The 27,663-nt window shown below is 39.2% G+C and overlaps 1 protein-coding gene across 2 annotated transcripts in view; it reads right to left on the minus strand.

Moving 5' to 3' along the window:
- LOC124784850 (tight junction protein ZO-1) overlaps positions 1-27,663 on the minus strand; it is a 484,431-nt gene that overhangs the window by 134,511 nt on the left and 322,257 nt on the right. For both annotated transcript variants that reach the window (XM_047254134.1, XM_047254133.1), the window contains exon 14: positions 9,427-9,666. In XM_047254134.1, coding sequence (XP_047110090.1) covers positions 9,427-9,666 — 240 coding nt within the window. The remainder of the gene's footprint in view (positions 1-9,426; positions 9,667-27,663) is intronic.

Consider the following 27,663-nt stretch of genomic DNA (forward strand, 5'->3'; position numbering starts at 1 on the left):
CAACAACCTCCAAACCTCCTCCACATCCACTCAAGCTGAAACACCCTGTCTCACAGACCTACTCTACTTGCCCCACCTTGCAAAACTGCCTCCAAACATGACACAGAACCCAGAACCTAAACACAGCCATAACGGTCCTTTCCTCCAGAAGCCTTAGCCCCACAGAAATATCAGTTCTTTCCAAAGGCCTCACCTTTTGCCCCATTCCCAAAATATATCATGCAGGACCTGTTAATGACCTTCTCTCCTTCTCATAGTCCCTACAGTGAAAACACATTTTCCCCCCAACCCTACCAATCAGACTCAACCAAAGACCAATATTAAACCTTGCCTAACTCATTTCATCCAACCATGATCCACTCCCCCTGTCCCCAAATCACCTCCCGTTAATTTTCCAGAATTTCTTAACCTCGAACTTTGCCTCACCATCATTCCCCAAATCCTTCAACATGCAAACTAACCTTACATTCACAGAAAGAACCACAGTCCACCATCGAAAAACTGATTCCAACCTTACAATCCTACCTGCGGACAAAGGCTCCACCACTGTAATTTTCAACCACTAGGATAACCTGGCGGAATGACTCTGCCAGCTGCCAGATACTTCCCCCTACAAACCTTGCTACAGTGACCCCATTCCAGAAATCCAGAAGGATCTCTAGTCACTATTCAAATCTTTAGGCCCATCCCAGAACTTCTCCCTGGAGTCCACCTCTCTACTCACTCCTACCACTCCCCGCACTCCCACCTTCTACATGCTTCCTAAAGTACATAAACCTAACCACCCACGATGTCCCATTGTGGCCAGTTACTGTGCCCCCACAGAGAGAATCTCTGCTCTCATAGACCAACACCTTGAACCTACTACTCGGAACCAACCCCCCTAAACAAAAGATACCAACCATTTCCTCCACCGACTCTCCACACTTCCTGTTCCTTTACCACACGGTGCCCTGCTCGTCACTACTGATGTCACCTCCCTTTACACTAACATTCATAATGCCCAACGGATTCCAAACCAACAACCTCCTTCCTAGTCACCATGACCAACTATGTCCTCGCCCACAATTACTTCTCCTTCGAAGGCATTACCTACAAACAAATCCGAGGTAACGGCTATGGGCACCCACATGGCGCCATCCTATGCCAAACTATTCATGGGCCATCTAGAGGAATCCTTCCTAAAAACCCGGAATCCTAAACCCCCCACCTGGTTCAGATTCACTGATGACATGTTTGCTACCTGGATTGAAGGCGAGGACACCCTATCCACATTCCTCCACAACCTCAACAACTTCTCCCCAGTTTGCTTCACCTGGTCCCACTCAACCCAATGAGCCACCTTCCTAGATGTTGACCTCCACCTCAAAGATGGCTACATTAGTACCTCCATCCATATCAAACCTACTAACCAACAGCAATACCTACACTTCGACAGCTGTCGTCCATTCCATATCAAGAAGTCCGTTCCACACAGCCTAGTCACCGGTGGTCATCGCATCTGCAGTGATGAGCAGTTCCTCTTGAAATATACTGAGGGTCTCACTGAAGCCTTCACTGACCGTAACTATGCCCCCAACCTTGACCACAAACAAATTTACCGTGCCTTATCTTTCCAGTCTCCCACCACCTCCCTAAGTTCTACTGTCCGGCTACAGAGAAGCGTTCCCTTCATAGCTCAGTACCACACAGGACTGGAGCAACTGACTTACATTCTCTGCCAGGGTTTCGATTACCTCTCATCTTGACCTGAAATGAGAAATGTCCTGCCCACTATCCTTCCAACCCCTACCACAGTGGTCTTCCACCGTCCACCAAACCTACACAATATACTTATCCATCCTTACAAAACCCCTGCTCCCAGTCCGTTACCTCATGGTTCATACCTCTGTAATAGACTTAGATGCAAGACCTGTCCATTACATCCTCCTACCACCACCTAATCCAGTCCAGTCACTAATATCACCTATCCTACCAAAGGCAGGGCTACCTGTGAAACCAGTCATATGATCTACAAGCTAAGCTGCAACCACTGTGCTGCATTCTATTCCCGTAACCCTCCTAGCATCAACCTTATTTAGTCACTGTCCTCACCCATCCAGCCCCTTCCCTGTTCCCATTCTAGCACTACACAGCCATCATTCCATCATCACACCCATTCTTTTTATTTCTCTCCTTTCCTGCTACTACCCCCCCCCCCTTTCCTCTCCTCCATCTCTCCCCAGCCCTTCATCTAACATTCAGCACTTCACTGTCCCTCCCCCTCCCCGCCCCAGCCTCCTCCTTACCCCCATCCAGTCACTACTCCCATCATGCACTAGTGGTGCTGCTCACAGTGTGAATTCAGCTGCCTGAGACTGCAGTCGTGTGTGTGAGTTGCATTTACTAGACTATGTGTGTCTGTGTATGTGTGTCTGTCGTGTATTGTTGACGAAGGCCTTAATGGCCAGTAGCTTTATTTGTGACAGTCTTTTTGTTGTGCCTATCTGCGACTCAGGTTCCCTGCTGTATGATGAGTAGCTAATTTCCTTTTCATAATATAAGTTTACAATAGGTATAAAGTTAATTTTTTAGACAGATATTTACTTCTTATTAATAAACCAGTTTGTCATTCTGATCAGTCAGAACATGTTAAGACAAAAAAATTTCAAGGTGCCTCTTAAGAAAGGGAGCTTAGTACTTCCTAAATATTTTGGTATAATGTGATTTAGTTGGTAATGTCAAATTAATCTGTTTTGGTGGGTATTATTTTAAAACTTTTTCAGGTGTCAGCAGTGTTATTTTCACACAGGAAAGAACAGGAAAGATAGTTGACCATATACGTAGGTTAATGAGTGCTATCATCAGGATCAGAATAACAACTATACTGTGCTAAAAAAGACAATAAAATAACAATTTTAAGATGTTCACATGATTGGTAATATACTGTTTATGACACACTAATACGTAGTTTTATCAATAGTAACGTAATAGCAACGATTGCTGGTGAGAATGTTATAGATGGGAACTCAGAATACCATCTAAAATGAGTAAGATAAAATAAAAACATGCAAACAGGTGGTTTCATTTTCTTTTGCAAAGTAGGAGTAGTACTGTCTCATCTTAAAAAGTATATGTGCTTATGAGAAGGATGGTTTACCCACATATATATAGTGTGGCAGGAAATAGGGTGGATGTACCAAGAAATGAAGAACAATTTGAAAAAGAAATATGACTGAGGAATGAGGTCTGAAATTTATTTCAATAGAAGTGAAATATTTAGTATTTTGAGACCTACTACAATGCACAATAAAACTAACCTGATTTGCACAAGGCTCAGAAAAATAAGTAAGTAGCAAACTATTAAAGTTATGAGGAGTGTCTGACATTGTGCAATAAAAATAATAGAAGTCAAAAATATAAATGTCATAGCAGGGTTTAAGATTTCTAAGTTCTCAGAATATAATTTCACCAAGATAAAACTGAAAACTACCATGGAACAAAAAGATAACCAGGATCTATTGTTTTCTGAAGAAGATGAATTTTTTAAGATTCTTTCTTGTAAAAGTAGTATAAAAGCACATTATTCTAATTGTACTGCAGTTACCATTAATATTCAAATTCTGTAATAAAAATCAGTATTTAGTGCAAATACACATGCATATTATTACAATTATATTGTAGTTGCAATAAAGATTTAAATATCTGTCATAATAATAAAATAAGATGTACAAACATAAATGCACATTCCTTCTGTTATAACAGAGTTACCATTATATTTGTGATGGTCAAGATAAAACAAGCACATTCATTTTCCCAATTGTGGTTAGTTTTATAACATGCCAGCACTTAAAGTGATGTATCAAAAGAATTTATTATTAACATAAAAAGACTACAGAATGACACAAACAGTACATATGAAGCGGGGAAAGTAACTAACCTATAGTGACATCATTCATCTAAGAGGTGGGGATGTGTGGTGAAGCATATCATGTGTATTCCTATGTCTTCTTAATGATGAAAGATTCTCATGAATTAAAAGTATAGAATAATGAAAGAGAGGTAAGAGCACAGATATTTCACAGGATTGTTTTTTATTTACATACGGCTAGTCATGGCGAGAGATGGCACATGTCTTCAAGATGGGACAGTGATGAAAGCAAATTTGTGAGAAGAAATACCTGCTAGAAGGTAAATATGTGAGTTCCAGAAGACGTGCAAATGTCTAAAGAATATTTACAAATAATTCTGACAATAGTTACTATGTGGTGTAAATAGATAAATGAAATTTTCTTTTAATATTCAATTTACGATAGGATTATGTATTGGAGCATTATCATTATTGACAGAAGCTACTGATGTTATAAGTTCAATGATGTACATGTTTAATGTCAATATATGATTTATTAATATGAATGCACTTACAATGATCTTTAAAAAATTGTGGTATTGAGTTTCTTGACAACAATAACAACACAGTTGTAGAATAAGTCCAGCAGAATCTTTCAAGAGGTCATGGTCCATAAAATAAAAAGGTCACACAGGAACTGCATTAAATAATACAATGTCCAAAGGAACAGCTGGAGAATTAGCAAACTATTGTAGTTACTGAGCATTAAATTATGTATGGAGAGACACTGTCTGTGGTAACCACTGGACATTTCAGCAGAAAGTAAATGTGAGTTTTCAGCAAGAGGAAACAGGAAATTCACTAGGACGTCAAGTGTAAGTGACAATCTGAAGTGTAAGAATGCTTCAAGAGGATCCCACAAAAATCAGTTGATAGTCAGGAGATATGACCACCACATACACAGCTCTGCATTTTTCATCTGCAGGTTTACACTGTTTGGTGATAATGGAATTAGTCTACATAACACCTGAATTCCAATATATGCCTACACCACTATGTTTTATTTAACAACTGCAAAATCATGTCTGTTGTATTTCCCCTCTGGCTGACAATATTTTTACATTTCTGGTGTTATAAAATCTCCATTTTTCTGGAAATGTGTTAGTAGCATGTTTTTAGGTTAGTGCCAGGACATTATTTTAATATTTAAAAAAGATTATTCCATTAACAGCTTCAATTCTGAACTTTAAAAAAGGATAGCTATTTCACAGTGGCTATGGGGAAACATTCAGAACATACACAAACAGAAGCAGGACCAAAATTTCTGAAGTGTCAGTTGTCCAGTGTCTCTGTGTGACATTCTGGAATGACAGAATAAACAGTGGTGGTTGCTGTGTGGGAGCACAAGAGCACGTGAACACCCAAACCTTTGACACCTTGTGGATTTGTTGGCCATTTTTCTTTGAATGCTGTTAAATGTAACATAGATGCAGTAATCTGAAATACACGGTACTAAATCTACTGTGCTTTGTATTGCTACTCCTCTAGACAATGTGAAACTTGACATCATGGTTGCGACCACATCTTCAGTTGTGCACATTTTAAGGACCTTTTGCACAAGTACAACCAGGGTGACGTCATTGCCTTATGGGTCACGTGCATACAGATTTGATAAACAATGTGCATGGTTCACGGTGTGCATGCAGCTAAAAGTTTACAATAGTGCCACCAGCTGGTAGCACACTGCAGCAGACTTTTATCCCCATTTGCACGGCATAAGTCACGCTGGATGGTAGCATCCTCTTCAGATATCCCAATTCATTCACTATACAGTAAAATTAGATTAGTGGCAGTAAATGTTATAGTTATAGTGATAGAAAAATCTAGTTTGTGGATTTGCAAATGAGCTGCAGTACATTAAGTTTTGAATTTTATCTTACAGTAATCCATTTCAGGCAATCAGAACCATAAGGGCCTAAAGCACATCAGCATAGATTGTGAGATTGTAGCATTGATCATTGATTCAAGCTTCTGACATTTGTGCTGTAGGCCCACAGTGTATATATGAACATTCATGAAAAGCTGCCACACTGTTTACTCTTATATTCACTTAAATGTATGATTGACAAAGGTGTGCTTTTGGCTTTTAAGGTTCTCAGAGCCTCATTTGTGTTCTTGTCAAGTGACCCAGTTGGTAAACATTGCTACTTGAATGTAATCATTTCCACAAACAGCAGCTTGTGTTCAAAGTTGGTTGTTTACTGTGCAGGAATTCACTTTGATGTGCAGTATCAACATCGACTCTGTTGAGTAGGTTTTTAAGCGCTAACATAAAAGAAAATTATCAGGAAAAGTTAGCTCCAAAGTGTAGTGTTGGCAGAAGGGCCAACACCGTGTTGCTAGAGGAGGCCGAAATGCACGCTTTTAAGCTCACGCAGATTGGCGTGAGGTCTGGAAACGTTAAAGGATTTGAGTCTAGCAAATAAAGTACGTAGCTGTTGGAATACTTAACTTTAATCCACAATTGGTGAACATCTCTCGTTACTGTACAAGCCTCACAATATTAATTATCAAATGCTATGGCGCCTTGCTAGGTCGTAGCAAATGACGTAGCTGAAGGCTATGCTAACTATCGTCTCGGCAAATGAGAGCGTATTTGTCAGTGAACCCTTCCTAGCAAAGTCGGCTGTACAACTGGGGCGAGTGTTAGGATGTCTCTCTAGACCTGCCATGTGGCGGCGCTCGGTCTGCAATCACTGACAGTGGCGACACGCGGGTCCGACGTATACTAGCGGACCGCGGCCGATTTAAAGGCTACCACCTAGCAAGTGTGGTGTCTGGCGGTGACATCACAGAAAGGAATTAGGGTCTCCCAGACAATATCCGTTGATTGAGAAAGTGATGAAATGAAATAAGTGTATGTACAGGCAAATATTTAACAAAGAAGTGTACAACAGCATATGTTGTTGTGTTGGCTCAACGTAAGAATGTCTGATTTTCAGCCCGAAAGTTAATTTCTGGACTAATACATGTGTTAGGGAACTTGTACATTTGTCCAAAAAAATAAAAAAAGCACGAAAACTACCACTTACACAAAAATTCAAAATGGAGAGTAGTAAAAGCTTACATATTAGTTCATTTCTGTCCTAAAATGCACTTAATTATGTCCAAAACAACAAAATTCCACAAAAAACATTTTTTTCTTTTCTTATCCTTGTTATGACTATCATTAGTATTATTATTATTGGCACTGGCTGTAGTTGCATAAACTTGTTGATAAGTATAACTGTTATACAGCAGATGATATTAACCTGAAGTCTCAAATTTATCTGAATCTAAAAATTTGTGAACACCCAGAACATATACTCATGAGCCACCTCTGAGAATAAGGACCTCCAGCTTATAGGTGCCCTATGGATATCAGATAGTGCAAAGGATCAATTCAGAGGGATTTAATTGATAATTTACAAGAAAACTTAGTATAATGGGTACTAACAAAACAGGCATATAGAGGAGAAGGAAACAAGCAAATAATCCTAACAAACACAGGTCTGGAAACCAACAATTTCCTCAATACAACATATTACACTTAGTACATACAAGCCATATAAGAGATTTCCTGAGGATACAAATTGCACTTGAGGACAAACACTTTACAATGAGTGTTCCAGATGGTCGCCATTCGTGTGAAGCTCAGCTACAGTAAGCATATTCAGATGGATGTAGGTTGTAGTGGTTCTGCATGGATGAAGAGGCTGACACAAGATAGACTAGCATCGAGAGCTGCATAAACCAGTCTTTGGATTAAAGACTGCAACAACAGAGAGAAATTCTACAGACTACCAAATTGCATTCAGAACTCCACAACACCGACTGTAAGAGAAGAAGGCCACTTCCCGAGTTGCGGCCAACAGCTGCACCCATCTCCAGGCAGCCTGCAGCTTGCAACCAGCATCTCAGGAACTCGGTGACCTGCCCCTGCCCCACCAGTCAGACCCCCTCTCCTCCCTGATAAAGGACGGCGGTTTCTCTCTTTCTGTGGCCTTCTATCAGCTGCATTGCAAGTTGCTATTTCTGAAGACAAACTGTGAATTCAACAATTTGCTGTATCCAATGTTCCATTTTATGCAATAGCCAATTGCCACACATGGAAAATAGCAGTTCGTTGTGAATACTGTGAGTAAGTGTTGCTGGTCTGCAAAGGAACTGCTTATAAAATTTGCATTTGATTGGATCTGATTTGTCCAGTGTTCAGAATAAAAATTAGATGACGATTCACTCATTACAACACATGTACACAGCCGACACGACAGTGTTATCAGAGTCGACTAACAAATACTTGTGGAACACACTGTGTAAGAATTAATGCACATCCGGAGGAAGGCTAGTTACAATTTTCCAAAAACTTATTTTTTATAACAGATATATATTATTTACTTTTGTCAGTCATAATTTATCAATAAAACCGTGGCTGCCAGCAACAGATGCTTTGCTGATAATAGTGAAACCATTGTCTTACTCGTAAATGCATACACAAGCATTTCATGATAGGTGGAATAAAAATAAAAGAATATGTTACATCTGTCTACACACATATTCCCAAGGAACTATCATGATATATAAATTACAGTACATACAGATTTTTGGCAATAGTTATTTTTTTTATATCACCTGTGGGTTAAAATAGTATCTCCACCATATTCCATAAAACCTCCTACAGAGCATAAATGTGAATGTGAACAGAGAGTAAAATGTATGATTTCTGAGGCTTACTGCAGCATATAGGTGAGAAACAGTTTTGCCAAACAATATCTGCAACATTCCTTAACAAAAACAAAAAGATGAAGAATGAAGAAAAGTTTGAGATACAGAGAACAAAAGGTTGCACCCCTATACACCAACATCCAGATTTACATGTACAGTTTATAACAGCTTCTATGGTCCAGCATTATGTTAGTTTTTAAGGCAGGCCCAACAAATTATATGTAGAATATTAATCACTAAGTGAGATAGATGTTGGTATGGCAAGCAGTGACAGTAATCACAGGCATCAATTGTATACATCAGAGTACTCCTCATCTCACTCCTCATCTCACTTGAGTTTACTTTTGTTGCAAATAGATATCACCTTACCCTACTACCATCTAATAATTTCTTGTCTGTCATGATAATCCCATGTAGTTTGTTCCTTCTGTCAACTAGGTTATGTTAACAATTGTGTCCAGTTTGGTACAGTTAAAAAAGAGTTTTTCACCTCCTCCACTGCAGACTGAAAGGTCAGGTCAGGGGACAGTATGTTGTCCGTAAGTAAATTGTAAAAATATGTAATATAAACCATACAAAAAAAGTTTGACGGATTCTATAATGAACGACAAAACTCATCTCCCATAAAAGAAAGTTGAGAAGCAGAAATTGTGCCACAAATGTTGGACGTTGTGCTCCAGTGTATGAGTATAGTATGATGTGAAATATTAATATTACTCATTCAGAATTACACATTACTATATCTCTCATAAAACAGGAGCAAATCTTTCTACAGTACAGTCCAAACAACTACATTTTCTATCCTTGCACAGAAATCTAGAGAGTGTACTGACCTGTTTGTACGGGTTGTTGGCCGAGTAAGGAGGAGGAGCACTATAGCCAGGACCGGTGTCCTCCTGTGTCGCAATGCTGGGGTCCGACGAGCTCTTGATGAGGCGAGGAGGAGGAGATGCAGTCACCACTCCACTCCCGTGAGGCTCTGGGGAAAGGTCGAGGTCGGATTCGGGGGAGGAAGCGTAGGATAGGCGAGACGTCATAGGGAACAAGAAGTCATCTGACAGGGCTTCGTCGGGCTAGAGAGAAAGGGGAATGTGTGTTAAACCAAATAAGCCAATCTCGAGTGAGTCAAAAGGGGGCTCTTACACGAGGGAGTTAGATTATGTGAGGAGGTTACGTATGCAATGGGAAAGCAAAAGCTGAGGCCACATGTAGTTCTTCATACACATATGAAAGTGAAGAAAAAGAATTACAATTAAGAGAGTCTTACGTCACAGCCTCACATTCATATACACTATAAGACACACACACACACACACACACACACACACACACACACACAAGTACATCGTTATATACACTGATTTGTGAATATAAGGAAAAAAAGACACACACACAAATATTATATGTGCTAAAAAAGTAATGAGGCTGACCATATTATAAAGACTGAGGTTACACTACATACCAATCTACTCTATATTTTGTTTCGTTGCTGATACCGACAGTGAGTTGAAATGAATCACCATTGATCTAACTCTCACCAGTGCCAATTTTCTGCCACTCTCTCTTCCTGTCTCTCCCACCACCTCTCCCCCGTTCCGAGATATACAGTTGCCACCTAATGTAATCAAACGGTCGTGGCCAGCAGTACAATAAAACACTTACTTACCATCAATGATAAACACAGATGAGTTTATTTATGAATTACGTACAGGCTGTGAAATGTTATACATGCGAAATCTCCTGTCTTGCACAAAATCCTGTGAAAGTTAACTATGAGGGAGGTGGGAACATTGATAACAAGGTCACTAGAGACAGAGATTGAGAAGGGAGGGGGGAAGGAACTGGCCATGTAATTTTTAAAGGATTCGTCTGAGAATTTGTTTTAACCAGCTTGGATGAACTGTGGAAAACCCAAATCTCAACAGCCTGTATGGCATCTCAACAGTCACCCTCCACAATAACAAGTCCAATGCCTTACCACTGTGCCACTTTGCTCAGCAAGAGCTAACTACAGCAATCAAAAACAATAAAATGGATGAATCCAAACTGACTACTGCCAAGGATCTCGAGTTCTCATATGGCATGTAGAATTACCATAGGGGACAAGAAATCGGGAACAAACTCTGAATGTATCTAAAGGGTCAAAATGTAGGAAGAATCAGAAATCTGCTGAGGTTAATCCACTAACTTTCCATAAAGGTGTAGAGTTAAATTTACATTTACACAAAATGACATCTGGCCACCCATTCCTGTGTCCTGTATCCAGCTGATGCTGCATAGGCACCAATATGCTACTTCTCCAACTTCGCTGAGAACTGTACCTGTATATAGGCATTTATTACAGAGGGTCACCACTTGCAAATGCATTTTAAAGCTACTAGGAGCTGCTCCCCAAGAATGGGAAACTTGTACCCCTTCTGTCTGCATCTAGTGTATATGGCATGATTAATATGACATCAGTTTTCAAAGTGTTTGTGCATTATGTAACGAAGGTGGAGGGGAACTGGCTCGCTATTTACCTCTGTGGACATGGAAAACCACCTACAACCAAATCTGGGCTGCCTGTCATTAATCCAAGTAGCAGATTTGATCAAAGGTTGGTGTGCCCCTCCTGTCCTGGAAGCGGGTACTTAATGCACTCAGCTATGTGAGTGGGTCACAAGAGAGGATACGTGAACAAAAATGTGGAAAAGTATGCTAAAATCCTCACAGATGGGCTGGCAAACATTTTTTTACAAAATAATGTTACCAAAGATAAATCTTGGGCTGTTGAGTACAGTACTCAATTCAAATTCCAAATAAAGATCCATCCATCATTTGTACCACCATTACATGAAAAGTAAATGTTCCCTCTACTTTTTTCCTCAGTGCAGCTAGATTACTCCCCAATATGGATTTGTAAACCAGGAACAGCATGTCGACTGATATTGTAATTGAGATGCTATCGAAAGAATTACAAAATGGAATCGTAATGTTGTGCTCCTCTATCTGGGTTCTGTGACCCAGCCCACTGTTACTTAGTCTTCTTTTACTGAATTTTCCACACAAAAAGAAATCCAGTATAACCTACAATATTTTAGAAAAGTGCTTCATTACTTTTCTACCACATTGTGTGTACACAGAAAGAGTAAGATCAGAAGTAAAATGCATAAGAATAAAATATAACATACAGAAATAAGTAATAAGAAAACATAAAAGTAAAATATCACTGTAATAAAAAATTGGAATTAATTATTTTCAAAGTGAATAAAACTTTGTGTATTTTTCAAGATGGGAACAAACATTTCATGCAAGGTAGGAAAAAATGAAAATGAAGCAAAGAGAACTGTGCACGATAAATTGTGTTCGGGGAATAGTGGTGATAAAATCTAACAGAGATAAAGCACACATACCATTGTTGCCGTGCACACACGTAACGACACAAATCAAGCAGTCTGTATTCCCTCTATCCCTTTTCCATCAGATTGTACAGTCATTTGTCCGAAAGTGCCACTGGCAAATTATTGTACGATATAGATCACTGCCTTGGGCACTACAACTCCTGCAGCTGTCATATTTTATGCAAAACAACTGCAACACAGTTGGAATATGGTCCCCCATAATGAGTAAGAAGCACATACTAGGTACCACGATAACAATTCTGTAATTTTATTGTATTTATTTCCTTAATTATGGTGCACACATCAGTTCTGAAGGCTTGTGGAGGTACGAGTAACAGCAACTGTAGCATTTCATGTCAAAATGTTAATTCAAAATTATTCAGTTTCACCTGCTCTTTTAATATGAAGTAGTAGTATATGATAAGTACAAAACAGAATTTCTGGCCAGTAGTCATGTTTACAAGTTGAAATGTTTAGTACTGCCTATAGGCACATCTAAAAGTAAAAGTGAATTCCCAGCTTTCGGAACAACAGATCTCCCTTCATCCCTGTTACAGGCGGGTCTCTCATCCTGGGGTCTCAGTGAGCTGTCCTTCCTTTTTAACCCTTCCCACTAAATCATTCTCTCCTTTCCGAGGAAGGAACTGAAAGCTAGGCTAATGTTGTCACACTTACTTTTATAATTTATATTGGCATTGCAACACATTTTGCCTCCTGAATGTAATTACAGAGCACGAATTCTAACTCAGATATATTCGCTAAATTGAATTTTTCTTTGAAACAATAATATCTACAAGGTCAGTATGGTGTATGTGTTAAACGAGTAGATACAGAAAACAGTGATTTTATAAATAAAACAAAATTCTCACTCTCAGATACCCCTTTTCAGCAAACATTTGTGTTTATTTGAGACAAAAGAAAAACGATGAGAAGTCAAAACTCTACTTCTATGCTTTTCATAATACACCTCTCATTAGTGCACATGTTTTCAAGAGAGTTATCTTGAAATTTAAGGCCCCCATACAGTAATGTCATCTCTACAAACTGTGGCTCATCTACTGCGTACAACCAACAAGTCTACTGATGGAGCTGGATTACGTAAAACTCATATTCGGTGGCAGATGGATTTCTAACATCAATGTACAATGTCTTGTCCCCGCGAGATTGCTAGCGCCAGCCAACACCCATTGTTCCCACTGACTTAAAACCCCTAGGATTAATGTCTGGTATTGTCTTGAAATAACTATCATTTTCCTTCCAACCTTACTTAAAGACAATAGAATAATTATGCCTAAAATGTTTAACATATTTAGCCATCGGCTTCACTGAGGTTGGAATTACTGTCATCAGATGACACACAGCGCGTCACTTGCGGCATGCAGCTACGGCTCGATGAAGGCACGGGCACCAACGCCTCATAACCTTCCTCTTCATCACTTTCCAACGAAAGCAAAACACACGCCTCTGTGCGCAGGAACGCCATGTAATGGCCGCCCGGGCTGGTGGGGCCTCTAGTTTTACTATGCCCCGCCCGGGCTAAAAGTCGGCAATCGGAAGTGATAAGTGGCATGACGTCAGCGATAAGCAGCCTGACGGGGTCCGCCTGCGCTGCAGCACGGAGCGTCATTCACTCTGCGAACATCGAGGAGTGCGGAAGCTTAGCTCTGGGAGATCACTGGGTGTCGGCTTGCTACGTTCACTGTGTGTTAACGTGCCTCAGCAATGTCAGTTCCTCTCAGACATGGATAGCTTTTGTGATTAAATAGCCACCTACTTTTTTCTGTTCATCATATACTTGTAATAAAGGTGATTTTTACCAACGGTTAAGTGCAGAGCATCACATTCTGATGACACTGTTAAACTACAGGTGCCCTCAAAAATGATTAAACGAACAATTTCTCGCTTTAGAGCAAAATAGGTGAGGGCACACTAACCCCAAAACATGTATGTGTGCTCTGGATTGTAACACTCAGTTCGGCCTTCAGGTTGATAATTGCTTTACTTATGTATGATTCACGCAAACATTTACCAAATAAAATATGAAAAAAACATTAAGGAAACATAAATGAAATGAACCCTTCAGTTTTCATTGAAATTGTTTATATTCAATGAAATTATTATCCTAAATACATTTAATGCAAAATATTTCAATTGAAAAACTGACTGGGATCCAGTACAGAGCACAATGCTGCCTGTGCTACCACCCAAACAACATTCTGACCAAAGATAGTATAGCCAAAACCCGCTAACTGGAAATTAATAACAAAAGTGACTTGGACAGTGTCAAGATAAGTGTTTCATGATCTGTGACTGAATTTTCAGAGATGTTATGTCTATTAATAGGAAAAAAATCTACTCACCTTGAGACAAAACATGGAAACACCCAAAAGGGATGTAAATTTCCTTTTCTGGCAAAAGTGTGGAATGAGTTTGAGGGAAAAAAATTGTAACACTGAAGGATGAGGGAGTTGTGACCCAGGACCAAGAATCAAGGGACACTTGAGTCCCACGTTTCCATCTGTTGCTGCATGGCAAGCAAATGATCATATTAGGTATGTTGCAAATAGTCGTGTTTGTTGTAAAGTCAAAAGATGAGTACTGGTGTACTGTAAACTGTCCTTAATCATTACAAATACAAGTAACTATTTTCTTTGGAAAATACCTATGTACTGAAGTACATATCATGCTGCCAATACAATATTAACTGCTGCTATCCAATGTAACTGCCTTTTCCAATGGGGGGTCTCTTTTTAATTTACTAGCTTACAATTAGCTGTAATCACTAATAGTGCTAAGAATCACAATAATAGTTTAATGTATAATAACAGTTTATTATTATTATATCATATAAATTAAGTTTGAAGAGCTGCTTCTCTGTTGTTAATGTGTACCATAACTCATGGCACATCCCTGAAGGTTCTGTCCCTAGACTGGCTTTATGAAACAATGTTAATGTCCTTTTGCCACATCATCTAAATCAGCAAATTGTACTGCTCTAGCAAAATTAGTATATGAAATGGATTTAGATATTGTGAATACATATTAGCATCACCTACTTGTGACAAATAAAAATTTGTATCAGACCAGGAGTTGAACCCAGATTTCACACTTGTCATGAAAAGTCACCTTAACAACTTGTGTGTCTGAGGGATACTGTACTGCAATAAATGCAGTTACTGTGTCAACACAGACACAATGGCCTTCAGACAGCAACTGCATTTATCACAATAAGCCTCCTTTAGACAGTACACGCATGTCTGAAAGACATTGTTTGTAATAACTGAAGTCACTGAAATCCCACAGGTACTAACAATAAAATGATACAACTGAAATAGTATGTGCCATAGTTCCATGAATAATACCATTTCAATTCAAGTTCTACTTGTTACCCTGCCTTTATAGTAAAAACATGAACACACAACTGTACATGTTTTCAATGAACACTGGCAAAGTTTCATTTTTGCCAACATAATATTTCCAGAGATATAGTCATTTGTTGACCCCATAATGCAAGTATCAAAAGTGCACCCCTGTGTTTTCAGTAACACTGAGACAAGGTATCTCTGGCAATATTTTTCTCAAAGGAAACAAAACTAGGCCATCTTGTGCAACATGTTGCGCTTTACTAAGCACAATAATAATAGAAAAAATTCTTGAGCAATTTTCCAATACATAATTTGAAGCAAATCAAATGAAAAAATAAATGCTTAAAAAATAAGGTTTAGCTTTTTATATCTCTGGAAGTAACTATGGATAATCCTGGAACTTTGATGCAGTAACTCAACAACACAAGGCTTTCAGAGTATAAATTTTAATCTTGTGTTGCTTTCCAATAGTTTACAGATTAAGGGCAAAGTTAATGATTTTCTAAAAATGCCAGAAATGGCTATTTTTAGCCCACTTTTATAAAAGATACACATAATGCTTCTGCAAACTCTTTTAAACCCTTTTCATTAGAAGTACAATGTTCTAAACCACATAAAAACTATATTCCGCTTTGCAATGTGAGTATATAAGGTCCTAAAAAAGAAGTTGGAGCTGCATTTAAAATACACTCTTCAAAAAATGAATGTAATATCTATTACTATGTTCTACAATTGTTTAGCGCTCACTTAGGCAGGTAATAACGAAAATCTTGATGATAAGAAGTGAGAGCAAGCAAGAACAACTTAGAAAACTTTTCTCATGACTCTTCATGACATATTTCGGCCTGTTTTTCTGCTATGATAACTAGAGAATCAAACTGGTTATAAACTTCAGAATTTAACTGTGCACTGCCAAGGCACTGGATATCACATTTGCATCCCAAGCAGATGTGTCAAATACCCGCACCTACTTGGGAAACAAGTGTGTCAACTGCGTGCCAGGGAATGTTCTGGGGATGGTACTGTGTAATGAAACCAGTTGGGAAAACAAAAGATTTGCAACGATAGACTAAAACATATAGTATTCCTGAGAATAGTATGTCAGACAAAAACACCAATAACAGGGATTAGTTCTAGTGGATGGTCAAAAGCTATAAGAATCTCAAATTGGAACCCAAACCCAGGGAATAGAAGGTGACTATCAGGGAAATAAGAGTATATTGTGTGGTGGACTAATACATCAGTACCATGTCAAAGCAGAAAAACAAGTATCTAAAGAGGTCAAATATGAATTCTTTTTAAATGAAGTACATATTTGCAATAGCTTATAGTTAAGCGTGATACCCTTTGAACTGTGTACGGCCTACTGTATTATACTTTTTTAAGTATACAAGGTTAATATAGAAAGTGGTATCTGCATATCATCAAAAGTTGTCAGGGCCTAAATATTTGAGTAAGACAGACCATTTAAAAAACATTTCCTCTTTATTAACTGCCACATTAGACCTAAATTCTGAAACAGTTATTTCATCAACACAAATAAAAAATAGGAACAAAGAAGGAAACAAGGAAATAAAATTAGGGTTCAACATCACATGAAAGATGTGGTCATTAGAGGCAGAGTTTGAGCTTGGATTGTCCAAAAAAAACTGACTGTACACTTTTCAAAGTAACCATCCCAGAATTTGCCTTCAGCAATTTAGCAAAACCACAGAACTCCTAAAGGTGGATGGTGAGACTGGGCTTTGAGGCCCGACCCTTCCCATCGAGTGCCTGAGCACTGCCTTATTCACTTTACCCCCAGCAGCAAAGAGGAAGCCAGGTGTGGAAGTATGACAGAACAGTGCAGGTAGATCACTCTCATCTGTACGTACTTCACTATGAGGAAGCGGCAGTGAGTGGAAAGTGAAGACAAGCTAGCAATATTTAAATTCTGGATTTTCAAATCTTTTGTCCTCCCCCCCCCCCCCCTCAATACAAGTGAACTGAAATATGCATTCACTTTACAATTCTTAAAACTCCTACTTCTCTGATCTGTAGACTAAACAAATAAAATTTTCAGTGGATTTTTGTTTTATGCAAAAGTAGTTTCACACATTGTGAAGGCAAACTGAGTGCACCCACCTCCAGTAATCTCATAGTCGGTAATGTGTAACTTGTGTATCAACAATGTATGTAGTTTTATAAATAACTTGAGGAGAAAAGGCAACAAATCACCAAGGTCAGGGTGCCAAAGCATTGGTAAGCAGGAAAATGAGACTAAGAGCTCTGCTAGTTTTCAGACAAGTCCCCCTCTTTGAATTATTTAGACAGGATCAAATTGCAATGTATCCTCCGATCCCTTAATCTGCTCAGCCTCAATCTCCGCTACCCCACTTTTCTCCTGCCCCCGACCCATAGCCCTAACTCCACTCTTCCTCCACCCACTCTCTCCTCCTCACAATCTCCCTCCCCCACTCCACTCTTCCATGCCACAATGTTCCAGCCAAGACTCTCCTTGGGTGCTGCCGGAGCGAGTTCGCTGGCGTCTTATTCCTGCCCTGTGCACCTGGTGCCCCTCCGTACCGGCCATCTGCCACCCTTCCCCAACCATTCCTCAAACTCTGTGCCTCCTCTTTGTCTCCACTCACTACTCTATCCCCAAGGCACCTCGACCCCAGCTGAGCTGTGGTGCCGGCACAGAGTAGCTATGCACATGCGTTAGTGTTACTCTAGCTCTGTAAAAGAACTTGCCAGAAAACTAGCAAAGTTTTGAGACCCGTTTACATGTCTACCAAGACTTGATGCCTCAACTGCTCGGAATTCATTAACTTTACACCACTAGGGACATAATATTATCATATTTATACGTACAGTTCTGATAAATTTGACTGTTTATGTGTCAGTTTCTTCTTCTCCCTCCTTCATGACAGTTGTAGCTATTATTCTCTTGTTATTAATCGTACATAGTTCTAGATATTACAAAGTCTGAAGTGTGTTCTCCAAGATTAGAAAAGGACAGTATCAGAACAATAATGTATAAGTGAAGCCAAGAGTTTCAGTGATACACACAGGTCTGTAATTATGTAGACTTATGTAGACCTTTGCTACAAGTGAACTGAAATATGCATTCACTTTACACTTCTTAAAACTCCTACTTCTCTGATCTGTAGACAAAACAAATAAAATTTTCAGTGGATTTTTGTTTTATGCAAAAGTAGTTTCACACATTGTCTGCATAACAGCAACAATGTTCTATGACCGTTTAAAAACAGCTTATTACTATGCTAATGTGCTCAGCAATTTATGTTTCATTACGAATACACATTATTTGTAGTTTTTTCCATTAAAAGGTGCAAATAAGTTGTAGAAAACAAAAATTGCAAGGCAAAAACTTCTCCTTTCAGGAGAAGTTTGCGAGAACAGCATTACGGCAAAGGTGAGGACCTCCCACAAGATTGTTACTCATGGTCAGGAGTGAAAGCACAGAATTAATTAATTTGTAAAATATTTTAATGTCCAAAATGTAAAGTGAATGTAATACGTATATGGTCCAGAGACTCCTAATAAACATAAGAGCAATCTACATTAATTGCTAAGTCAATCGACACATTAAAACGTGAGCTCATTTTTCATGGTCATTTGCATTTAGCATGAGAACACAAGCAATTAATGTGAAGCAGACATTTTACACAAAAGATCAGTAGCTTTCATGCAGCATACATGCAATGACATATTGTGTAACTTGCAGTGGTGCTGGAACAGAGCAAGGTTTGCACACTGTTTCCTACTATGCAAATGAAATGTTTGTGATACTCAACACTGACACTACTTAACTGTAATCATGATCTTCATAGATACCTACATAACACTAACAGAATGTATGGTAGCCAAACATCTGTCATATATACCCAAAGAAATGTTCTGTAATCACAGGTAGATAAGTATTATTATTCTCTATGTGCCTGGGCTCTACCACAATTTCATATGGATAATACTGATTATTCTGAAAAATATATGCAGGTTGAGGGTGTAGGACTGGAAAGGAATTATTCAAGGGAAGTAAATACATATCAGACAGGAATTCAAATGGCTGTAATGGAAAGAAATGAGCACATTTTTAGTATTTAGTTATTCTCTATCATTTATATATGAGTTCTAAAACTATAAATAAGTTGTAATAAATGAAAGAGGCAACTCATAAACATATTGTTTGCAGATAAAACAATCTCTCCTTTCAGTACATAGAAAATGGCTACATAAAAAATAACAGAAATTAGTAATAATATAAGACATACTTTGGAGTATCACTGATACAAGAGGATGTTAGAAAATTTCTGTTAAGCGAAGTGTTTTTTGTTTGTTTCGATAAACTAGAGGACAAAAAGAAGGGACAGAGAACTCATGAATATAGCAGTCTTTGTAAGGAATGAAGGAAGGCAACAGTCAAAGAAAAATGAATCTCCCTTTGTCCTACTCATCCATTTGGTATTCCTCTCTCCTTTTCTCATGGAGAGGAATTACTTAATTTGTCTACTCAAGTATAATTCTCTACTTTCAAAACCCTCACTACTTGTGATCACTTAAACTATAACTAAAATATGTATACGAAACACATCATATAATGTGGGAGCTCAGTTTTGAAGGGCATCCCATTCTGAACCGTGATATTTTTATTGCCTTGTAGCATCAACACAAAATATTTTCCATAACATTTGATAAGAAAGATACAATACTACATCTACATTAATGTAATTCTGAAAGTGACAATTTGAATAAAACCATTCTATAAGAATAATAAATAAAGTGATCACAATAAAAATTAATATTGCTACCTGAAATAAAGTGTTACTGATCTGCAATTGACAACCAAGTGCTTAAACCTCACATACATCATCAAACTCACTGTTATCAAAATGGGCTTCATGCAAGCACAGAATTACTGTGTTAACAGAAACATTAAAAAAAAGATAATTACTTTTTTTATGAAAATCAAACCAATTAAACCAACAACAAGTACATCTCTGATAGCCAAGAAATCTAAAGAAAGAAGTAAAATGAAGAAACTGAAGCAAAGCAGAGAGACTAAATCATACAGAAAAGAAGTTACTATGTGAGAGTGCTCTGATGGAAAACTGAGGACATAAGAGAGTTGAAAGGGATGCTAAATGTCTAGCCAAATAAGTGTTGTAGAATGTAATTACAACAAGAATGAAAACAAATTAGTGTATGAGACAGAGAGAGAGATGCAATGAAAGGAAAATAAAAGATAGCAACTAAAAATAATCAAGAAGTATTAAGAAAGGATTACATGTTGTTATGGTCTTCAGTCCTGAGACTGGTTTGATGAAGCTATCCATGCTACTCTATTCTGTGCAAGCTGCTTCATCTCCCAGTATGTACTGCAGCCTACATCCTTCTGAATCTGCTTAGTGTATTCATCTCTTGGTCTCCCTCTATGATTTTTACCCTCCACGCTGCTCGCCAGTACTAAATTGGTGATCCCTTGATGCCTCAGAACATGTCCTACCAACCGATCCCTTCTTCTAGTCAAGTTGTGCTACAAATTTCTCTTCTCCCCAATTCTATTCGATACCTCCTCATTAGTTATGTGATCTATCTAATCTTCAGCATTCTTCTATAGCACAACATTTCGAAAGCTTCTATTCTCTTCTTGTCTGAACCATTTATCATCCATGTTTGACTTCCATACATGGCTACACTCCATACAAATACTTTCAGAAACGACTTCCAGACACTTAAATCTATACTCGATGTTAACAAATTTCTCTTCTTCAGAAATGCTTTCCTTGCCATTGCCAGTCTACATTTTATATCCTCTCTACTTGTAAACAGCCTTTCACTCCCTGTATTTTAACCCTGCCACCTTCAGAATTTGAAAGAGAATATTCCAGTCAACATTGTCAAAAGTGTTCTCTAAGTCTACAAATGCTAGAAATGTAGGTTTGCCTTTCCTTAATCTAGCTTCTAAGATAAGTCGTAGGGTCGGTATTCCCTCACATGTTCCAATATTTCTACGGAATTCAAACTGATCTTCCCCAAGGTCGGCTTCTACCAGTTTTTCCATTTGTCTGTAAAGAATTTGTGTTAGTATTTTGCAGCCATGACTTATTAAACTGATAGTTCGGTAATTTTCACATCTGTTAACGCCTGCTTTCTTTGGGATGGGAATTATTATATTCTTCTTGAAGTCTGAGGGTAATTAGCCTGTCTTATACATTTTTCTCACCAGATGGTAGAGTTTTGTCAGGACTGGCTCTCCCAAGACTGTCAGTAGTCTAATGGAATGTTGTCTATTCCCGGGCCCTTTTTTCGACTTAGGTCTTTCAGTGCTCTGTCAAACTCTTCACGCAGTATCATATCTCACATTTCATCTTCATCTACATAATATTGCCCTGAAGGACATCACTCTTGTACAGACCCTCTATGTACGCCTTCCACCTTTCTGCTTTCCCTACTTTGTTTAGAACTTGGTTTCCATCTGAGCTCTTGATTTTCATACAAGTGGTTCTCTTTTCCCCAAAGGTCTCTTTAATTTTCCCGTAGGCATTAGCTATCTTACCCCTAGTGATAAGTGACTCTACATCCTTACATTTGTCCTCTAGCCATCCCTGCTTAGCCATTTTGCACTTCCTGTTGATCTCATTTTTGAGACTTGTGTATTCCTTTCTGCCTGCTTCATTTACTGCGTATTTGTATTTTCTACTTTCATCAATTAAATTCAATATATCTTCTGTTACCCAAGGATTTCTACTAGCCCTCGTCTTTTTAACTACTTGATCCTCTGCTGCCTTCACTACTTCATCCCTCAAAGCTACCCATTCTTCTTCTACTGTACTTCTTTCCCCCATTCATGTCAATTGTTCCCTTATGCTCTCCCTGAAACTCTGTACAACCTCTGGTTTAGTCAGTTTATCCAGGTTCCATCTCCTTAAATTCCCACCTTTTTGCAGTTTCTTCAGTTTTAATATACACTTCATAACCAATAGATTGTGGTCAGAGTCCACATCTGCCCCTGGAAATTTCTTACAATTTTAAACCTGGTTCCTAAATCTCTGTCTTACCATTATATAATCTATCTGAAACCTGTCAGTATCTCCAGGCTTCTTCCATGTACACAACCTTCTTTTATGATTCTTGAACCAAGTGTTAGCTATGATTAAGTTATGCTCTGTGCAAAATTCTACCAGGCAGCGTCCTCTTTCATTTCTTACCCCCAATCCATATTCACCTACTACATTTCCTTCTCTTCCTTTTCCTGCTATCGAATTCCAGGCACCCATGACTATTAAATTTTCATCTCCCTTCACTATCTGGATAATTTCTTTTATTTCGTCATACATTTCTTCAATCTCTTCATCATCTGCAGAGCTAGTTGGCATATAAACTTGTACTACTGTAGTAGGTGTGGGCTTTGTGTCTATCTTGGCCACAATAAGGCGTTCGCTATGCTGTTTATAGTAGCTTGCCCGCACTCCTATTTTTTTTATTCATTATTAAACCTACTCCTGCATTACCCCTATTTCATTTTGTATTTATAACCCTGTATTCACCTAACCAAAAGTCTTGTTCCTCCTGCCACCGAACTTCACTAATTCCCACTATATCTAACTTTAGCCTATCCATTTCCCTTTTTAAATTTTCTAACCTACCTGCCTGATTAAGGGATCTGACATTCTACGCTCCAATCCGTAGAACACCAGTTCTTTTTCTCCTGATAACGACGTCCTCTTGAGTAGTCCCCGCCTGGAGATCTGAATGGGGGACTATTTTACCTCCGGAATATTTTACCCAAGAGGACGCCATCATCATTTAACCATACAGTAAAGCTGCATGCCCTCGGGAAAAATTACGGCTGTAGTTTCCCCTTGCTTTCAGCCGTTCGCAGTACCACAACAGCAACGCCGTTTTGGTTAGTGTTACAAGGCCAGATCAGTCAATCATTCAAACAGTTGCCCCTGCAACTACTGAAGAGGCTGCTGCCCCTCTTCAGGAACCACACATTTTTCTGGCCTCTCAACAAATACCCCTTCGTTGTGGTTGCACCTATGGTATGGCTATCTGTATCGCTGAGGCACGCAAGCCTCCCCACCAACGGCAGGTCTATGGTTCATGGGGCGGGAGATTACATGAAGGAACAGAAAACTGGGTGTGTACACTGCAGAAATACTGAAAAATTTGAGGTTAGAAAACTTGGCAGTTTTCATATGAGAAGAATGTACAAGAGTCTCACCACCTGTTGCTCAACAGATGCTACCCTCTTTTGTGTCTCAGAAGTGCTTGGGAAAACGCAGTAGTGAACGTAAGAGCTATCGCCACGACTGACAATTCACTGTGGGACTGTCTTGTCGTGAGAATGGTGCATGCTGTCTGTCGTAACTCTACTACAAATATGAACTGCTGCTGATAGAGCAATTAATTTTGGACAGTATAGACCCAGAATTGAATCATTCTACTTTTCTGCATATGGGAATGTTTCAGACTCTTCCATACAAAAGCTTTTTATGTGTAAAACTGCAGAACTTACCTTAGAGTTTTCTTTTTTTTTTTGGAAGGATAAGTATAATTCCTGTCATCATAATCAAGACATTTGTAATCTATCACAGAGGTGAAGTAATGATTGTTTGTTATGTGACAGAGCAAACAAGTATAAAAGGGTATACAAGGATGGGAACAGAATTATGGTGTGCTGTAATTGGTGTAAGGTAGACAACAGAGTGGTATTCCCATTCTGTATGCTAAACACACTTTTTAAGAAGAACTGGTTACACGCTACCAGACCTTTTGTCCAATGAGCGTAGGATTTCTAAATGTGTATCTTTAGGGTAGTAAATTAAATTGGGATTCAGAAGTTATAAACATGTGAACACGATACAGTAGCGTATCTGCCTCCGTGGCTGAGGCCATCAAAGCACGCTCGTGTGGTGGCCCTTTTTTTTTCTTGGTCATCACTCTACTGACTGGTTTGATGCAGCCCGCCACGAATTCCTTTCCTGTGCTAACCTCTTCATCTTACATCCTCAAATTCCAATCTCTGTCTTCCTCTACAGTTTTTGCCCTCTACAGCTCCCTCTAGTACCATGGAAGTCATTCCCTCATGTCTTAGCAGATGTCCTATCATGCTGTCCCTTCTCATTATCAGTGTTTTCCACATATTCCTTTCCTCTCCGATTCTGCATAGAACCTCCTCGTTCCTTACCTTATCAGTCCACCTAATTTTCAACATTTGTCTATAGCACCACATCTCAAATGCTTCGATTCTCTTCTCTTCCGGTTTTCCCACAGTCCATGTTTCACTAACATACAATGCTGTACTCCAGACGTACATCCTCAGAAATTTCTTCCTCACATTAAGGCCAGTATTTGATATTAGTAGACTTCTCTTGGCCAGAAATGCCTTTTTTGACATAGCGAGTCTGCTTTTGATGTCCTCCTTGCTCCGTCCGTCATTGGTTATTTTACTGCCTAGGTAGCAGAATTCCTTAACTTCATTGACTTCGTGACCATCAATCCTGATGTTAAGTTTCTCGCTGTTCTCATTTCTACTACTTCTCATTACCTTCGTCTTTCTCCGATTTACTCTCAAACCATACTGTGTACTCATTACACTGTTCATTCTGTTCAGCAGATCATTTAATTCTTCTTCACTTTCACTCAGGATAGCAATGTCATCAGCGAATCGTATCATTGATATCCTTTCACCTTGTATTTTAATTCCACTTCTGAACCTTTATTTTATTTCAATCATTGCTTCCTCGATGTACAGATTGAAGAGTAGGGGCAAAAGAGTACAGCCTTGTCTTACACCCTTCTTAATATGAGCACTTCGTTCTTGATCGTCCACTCTTATTATTCCCTCTTGGTTGTTGTACATATTGTATATAACCCATCTCTCCCTATAGCTTACCCCTACTTTTTTCAGAATCTCGAACAGCTTGCACCATTTTATATTGTTGAGCGCTTTTTCCAGGTCGACAAATCCTATGAAAGTGTCTTGATTTTTCTTTAGCCTTGCTTCCATTATCAGCCGTAACGTCAGAATTGCCTCTCTCTTCCCTTTACTTTTTCTAAAGCCAAACTGATCGTCACCTAGTGCATTCTCAATTTTCTTTTCCATTCTTCTGTATATTATTCTTGTAAGCAGCTTCGATGCATGAGCTGTTAAGCTGATTGTGCAATAATTCTCGCACTTGTCAGCTCTTGCCGTCTTTGGAATTGTGTGGATGATGCTTTTCCGAAAGTCAGATGGTATGTCGCCAGACTCATATATTCTACACACCAACGTGAATAGTCGTTTTGTTGCCACTTCCCTCAATGATTTTAGAAATTCTGATGGAATGTTATCTATCCCTTCTGCCGTATTTGACCGTAAGTCCTCCAAAGCTCTTTTAAATTCCGATTCTAATACTGGATCCCCTATCTCTTCTAAATCGACTCCTGTTTCTTCTTCTATCACATCAGACAAACCTTCACCCTTATAGAGGCTTTCAATGTATTCTTTGCACCTATCTGCTCTCTCCTCTGCGTTTAACAGTGGAATTCCCGTTGCACTCTTAATGTTACCACCGTTGCTTTTAATGTCACCAAAGGTTGTTTTGACTTTCCTGTATGCTGAGTCTGTCCTTCCGACAATCATATCTTTTTTGATGTCCTCACATTTTTCCTGCAGCCATTTCGTCTTAGCTTCCCTGCACTTCCTATTTATTTCATTCCTCAGCGACTTGTATTTCTGTATTCCTGATTTTCCCGGAACATGTTTGTACTTCCTCCTTTCATCAATCAAGTGAAGTATTTCTTCTGTTACCCATGGTTTCTTCTCAGCTACCTCCTTTGTACCTATGTTTTCCTTCCCAACTTCTGTGATGGCCCTTTTTAAAGATGTCCATTCCTCTTCAACTGTACTGCCTACTGCGCTATTCCTTATTGCTGTATCTATAGCGATAGAGAACTTCAAACGTATCTCGTCATTCCTTAGTACTTCCGTATCCCACTTCTTTGCATATTGATTCTTCCTGACTAATGACTTGAACTTTAGCCTACTCTTCATCACTACTATATTGTGATCTGAGTCTATATCTGCTCCTGGGTGCGCCTTACAGTCCAGTATCTGATTTTGGAATCTCTGTCTGATCATGATGTAATCTAGTTGAAATCTTCCCGTATCTCCCGGCCTTTTCCAAGTATACCTCCTCCTCTTGTGATTCTTGAACAGGGTATTCGCTATTACTAGCGGAAACTTGTTACAGAACTCAATTAGTCTTTCTCCTCTTTCATTCCTTGTCCCAAGCCCATATTCTCCTGTAACCTTTTCTTCTGCTCCTTCCCCTACAACTGCATTCCGGTCGCCCATGACTATTAGATTTTCGTCCCCCTTTACATACTGCATTACCCTTTCAATATCCTCATACACTTTCTCTATCTGTTCATCTTCAGCTTGCGACGTCGGCATGTATACCTGAACTATCGTTGTCGGTGTTGGTCTGCTGTCGATTCTGATTAGAACAACCCGGTCACTGAACTGTTCACAGTAACACACCCTCTGCCCTACCTCCCTATTCATAAAGAATCCTACACCTGTTATACCATTTTCTGCTGCTGTTGATATTACCCGATACTCGTCTGACCAAAAATCCTTGTCTTCCTTCCACTTCACTTCACTGACCCCTACTATATCTAGATTGAGCCTTTGCATTTCCCTTTTCAGATTTTCTAGTTTCCCTACCATGTTCAAGCTTCTGACATTCCACGCCCCGACTCGTAGAACGTTATCCTTTCGTTGATTATTCAATCTTTTTCTCATGGTAACCTCCCCCTTGGCAGTCCCCTCCCGGAGATCCGAATGGGGGACTATTCCAGAATCTTTTGCCAATGGAGAGATCATCATGACACTTCTTCAATTACAGGCCACATGTCCTGTGGATACACATTACGTGTCTTTAATGCAGTGGTTTCCATTGCCTTCTGCATCCTCATGTCGTTGATCATTGCTGATTCTTCCACCTTTAGGGTCAATTTCGCACCCCTAGGACAAGAGAGTGCCCTGAACCTCTATCCGCTCCTCCGCCCTCTTTGACAAGGCTGTTGGCAGAATGAGGCTGACTTCTTATGCCGGAAGTCTTCGGCCGCCAATGCTGATTATTTATCAAAATTTAGGCAGTGGTGGGGATCGAACCCGGAACCGAAGACGTTTTGATTATGAATCAAAGACGCTACCCCTAGACCACGGGTATGCTAGTGGTGGAAAAAATGTTCACTGCCAGTGTCTGGCCAGCAAGGGGAAGAGAGGTGGTGGCATAAATTTCCTGATTACCAGATTTAGTGCCAG

Source organism: Schistocerca piceifrons, chromosome 1 (assembly GCF_021461385.2).
Source record: "Schistocerca piceifrons isolate TAMUIC-IGC-003096 chromosome 1, iqSchPice1.1, whole genome shotgun sequence".
NCBI classification, from domain to species: Eukaryota; Metazoa; Arthropoda; class Insecta; order Orthoptera; family Acrididae; genus Schistocerca; species Schistocerca piceifrons.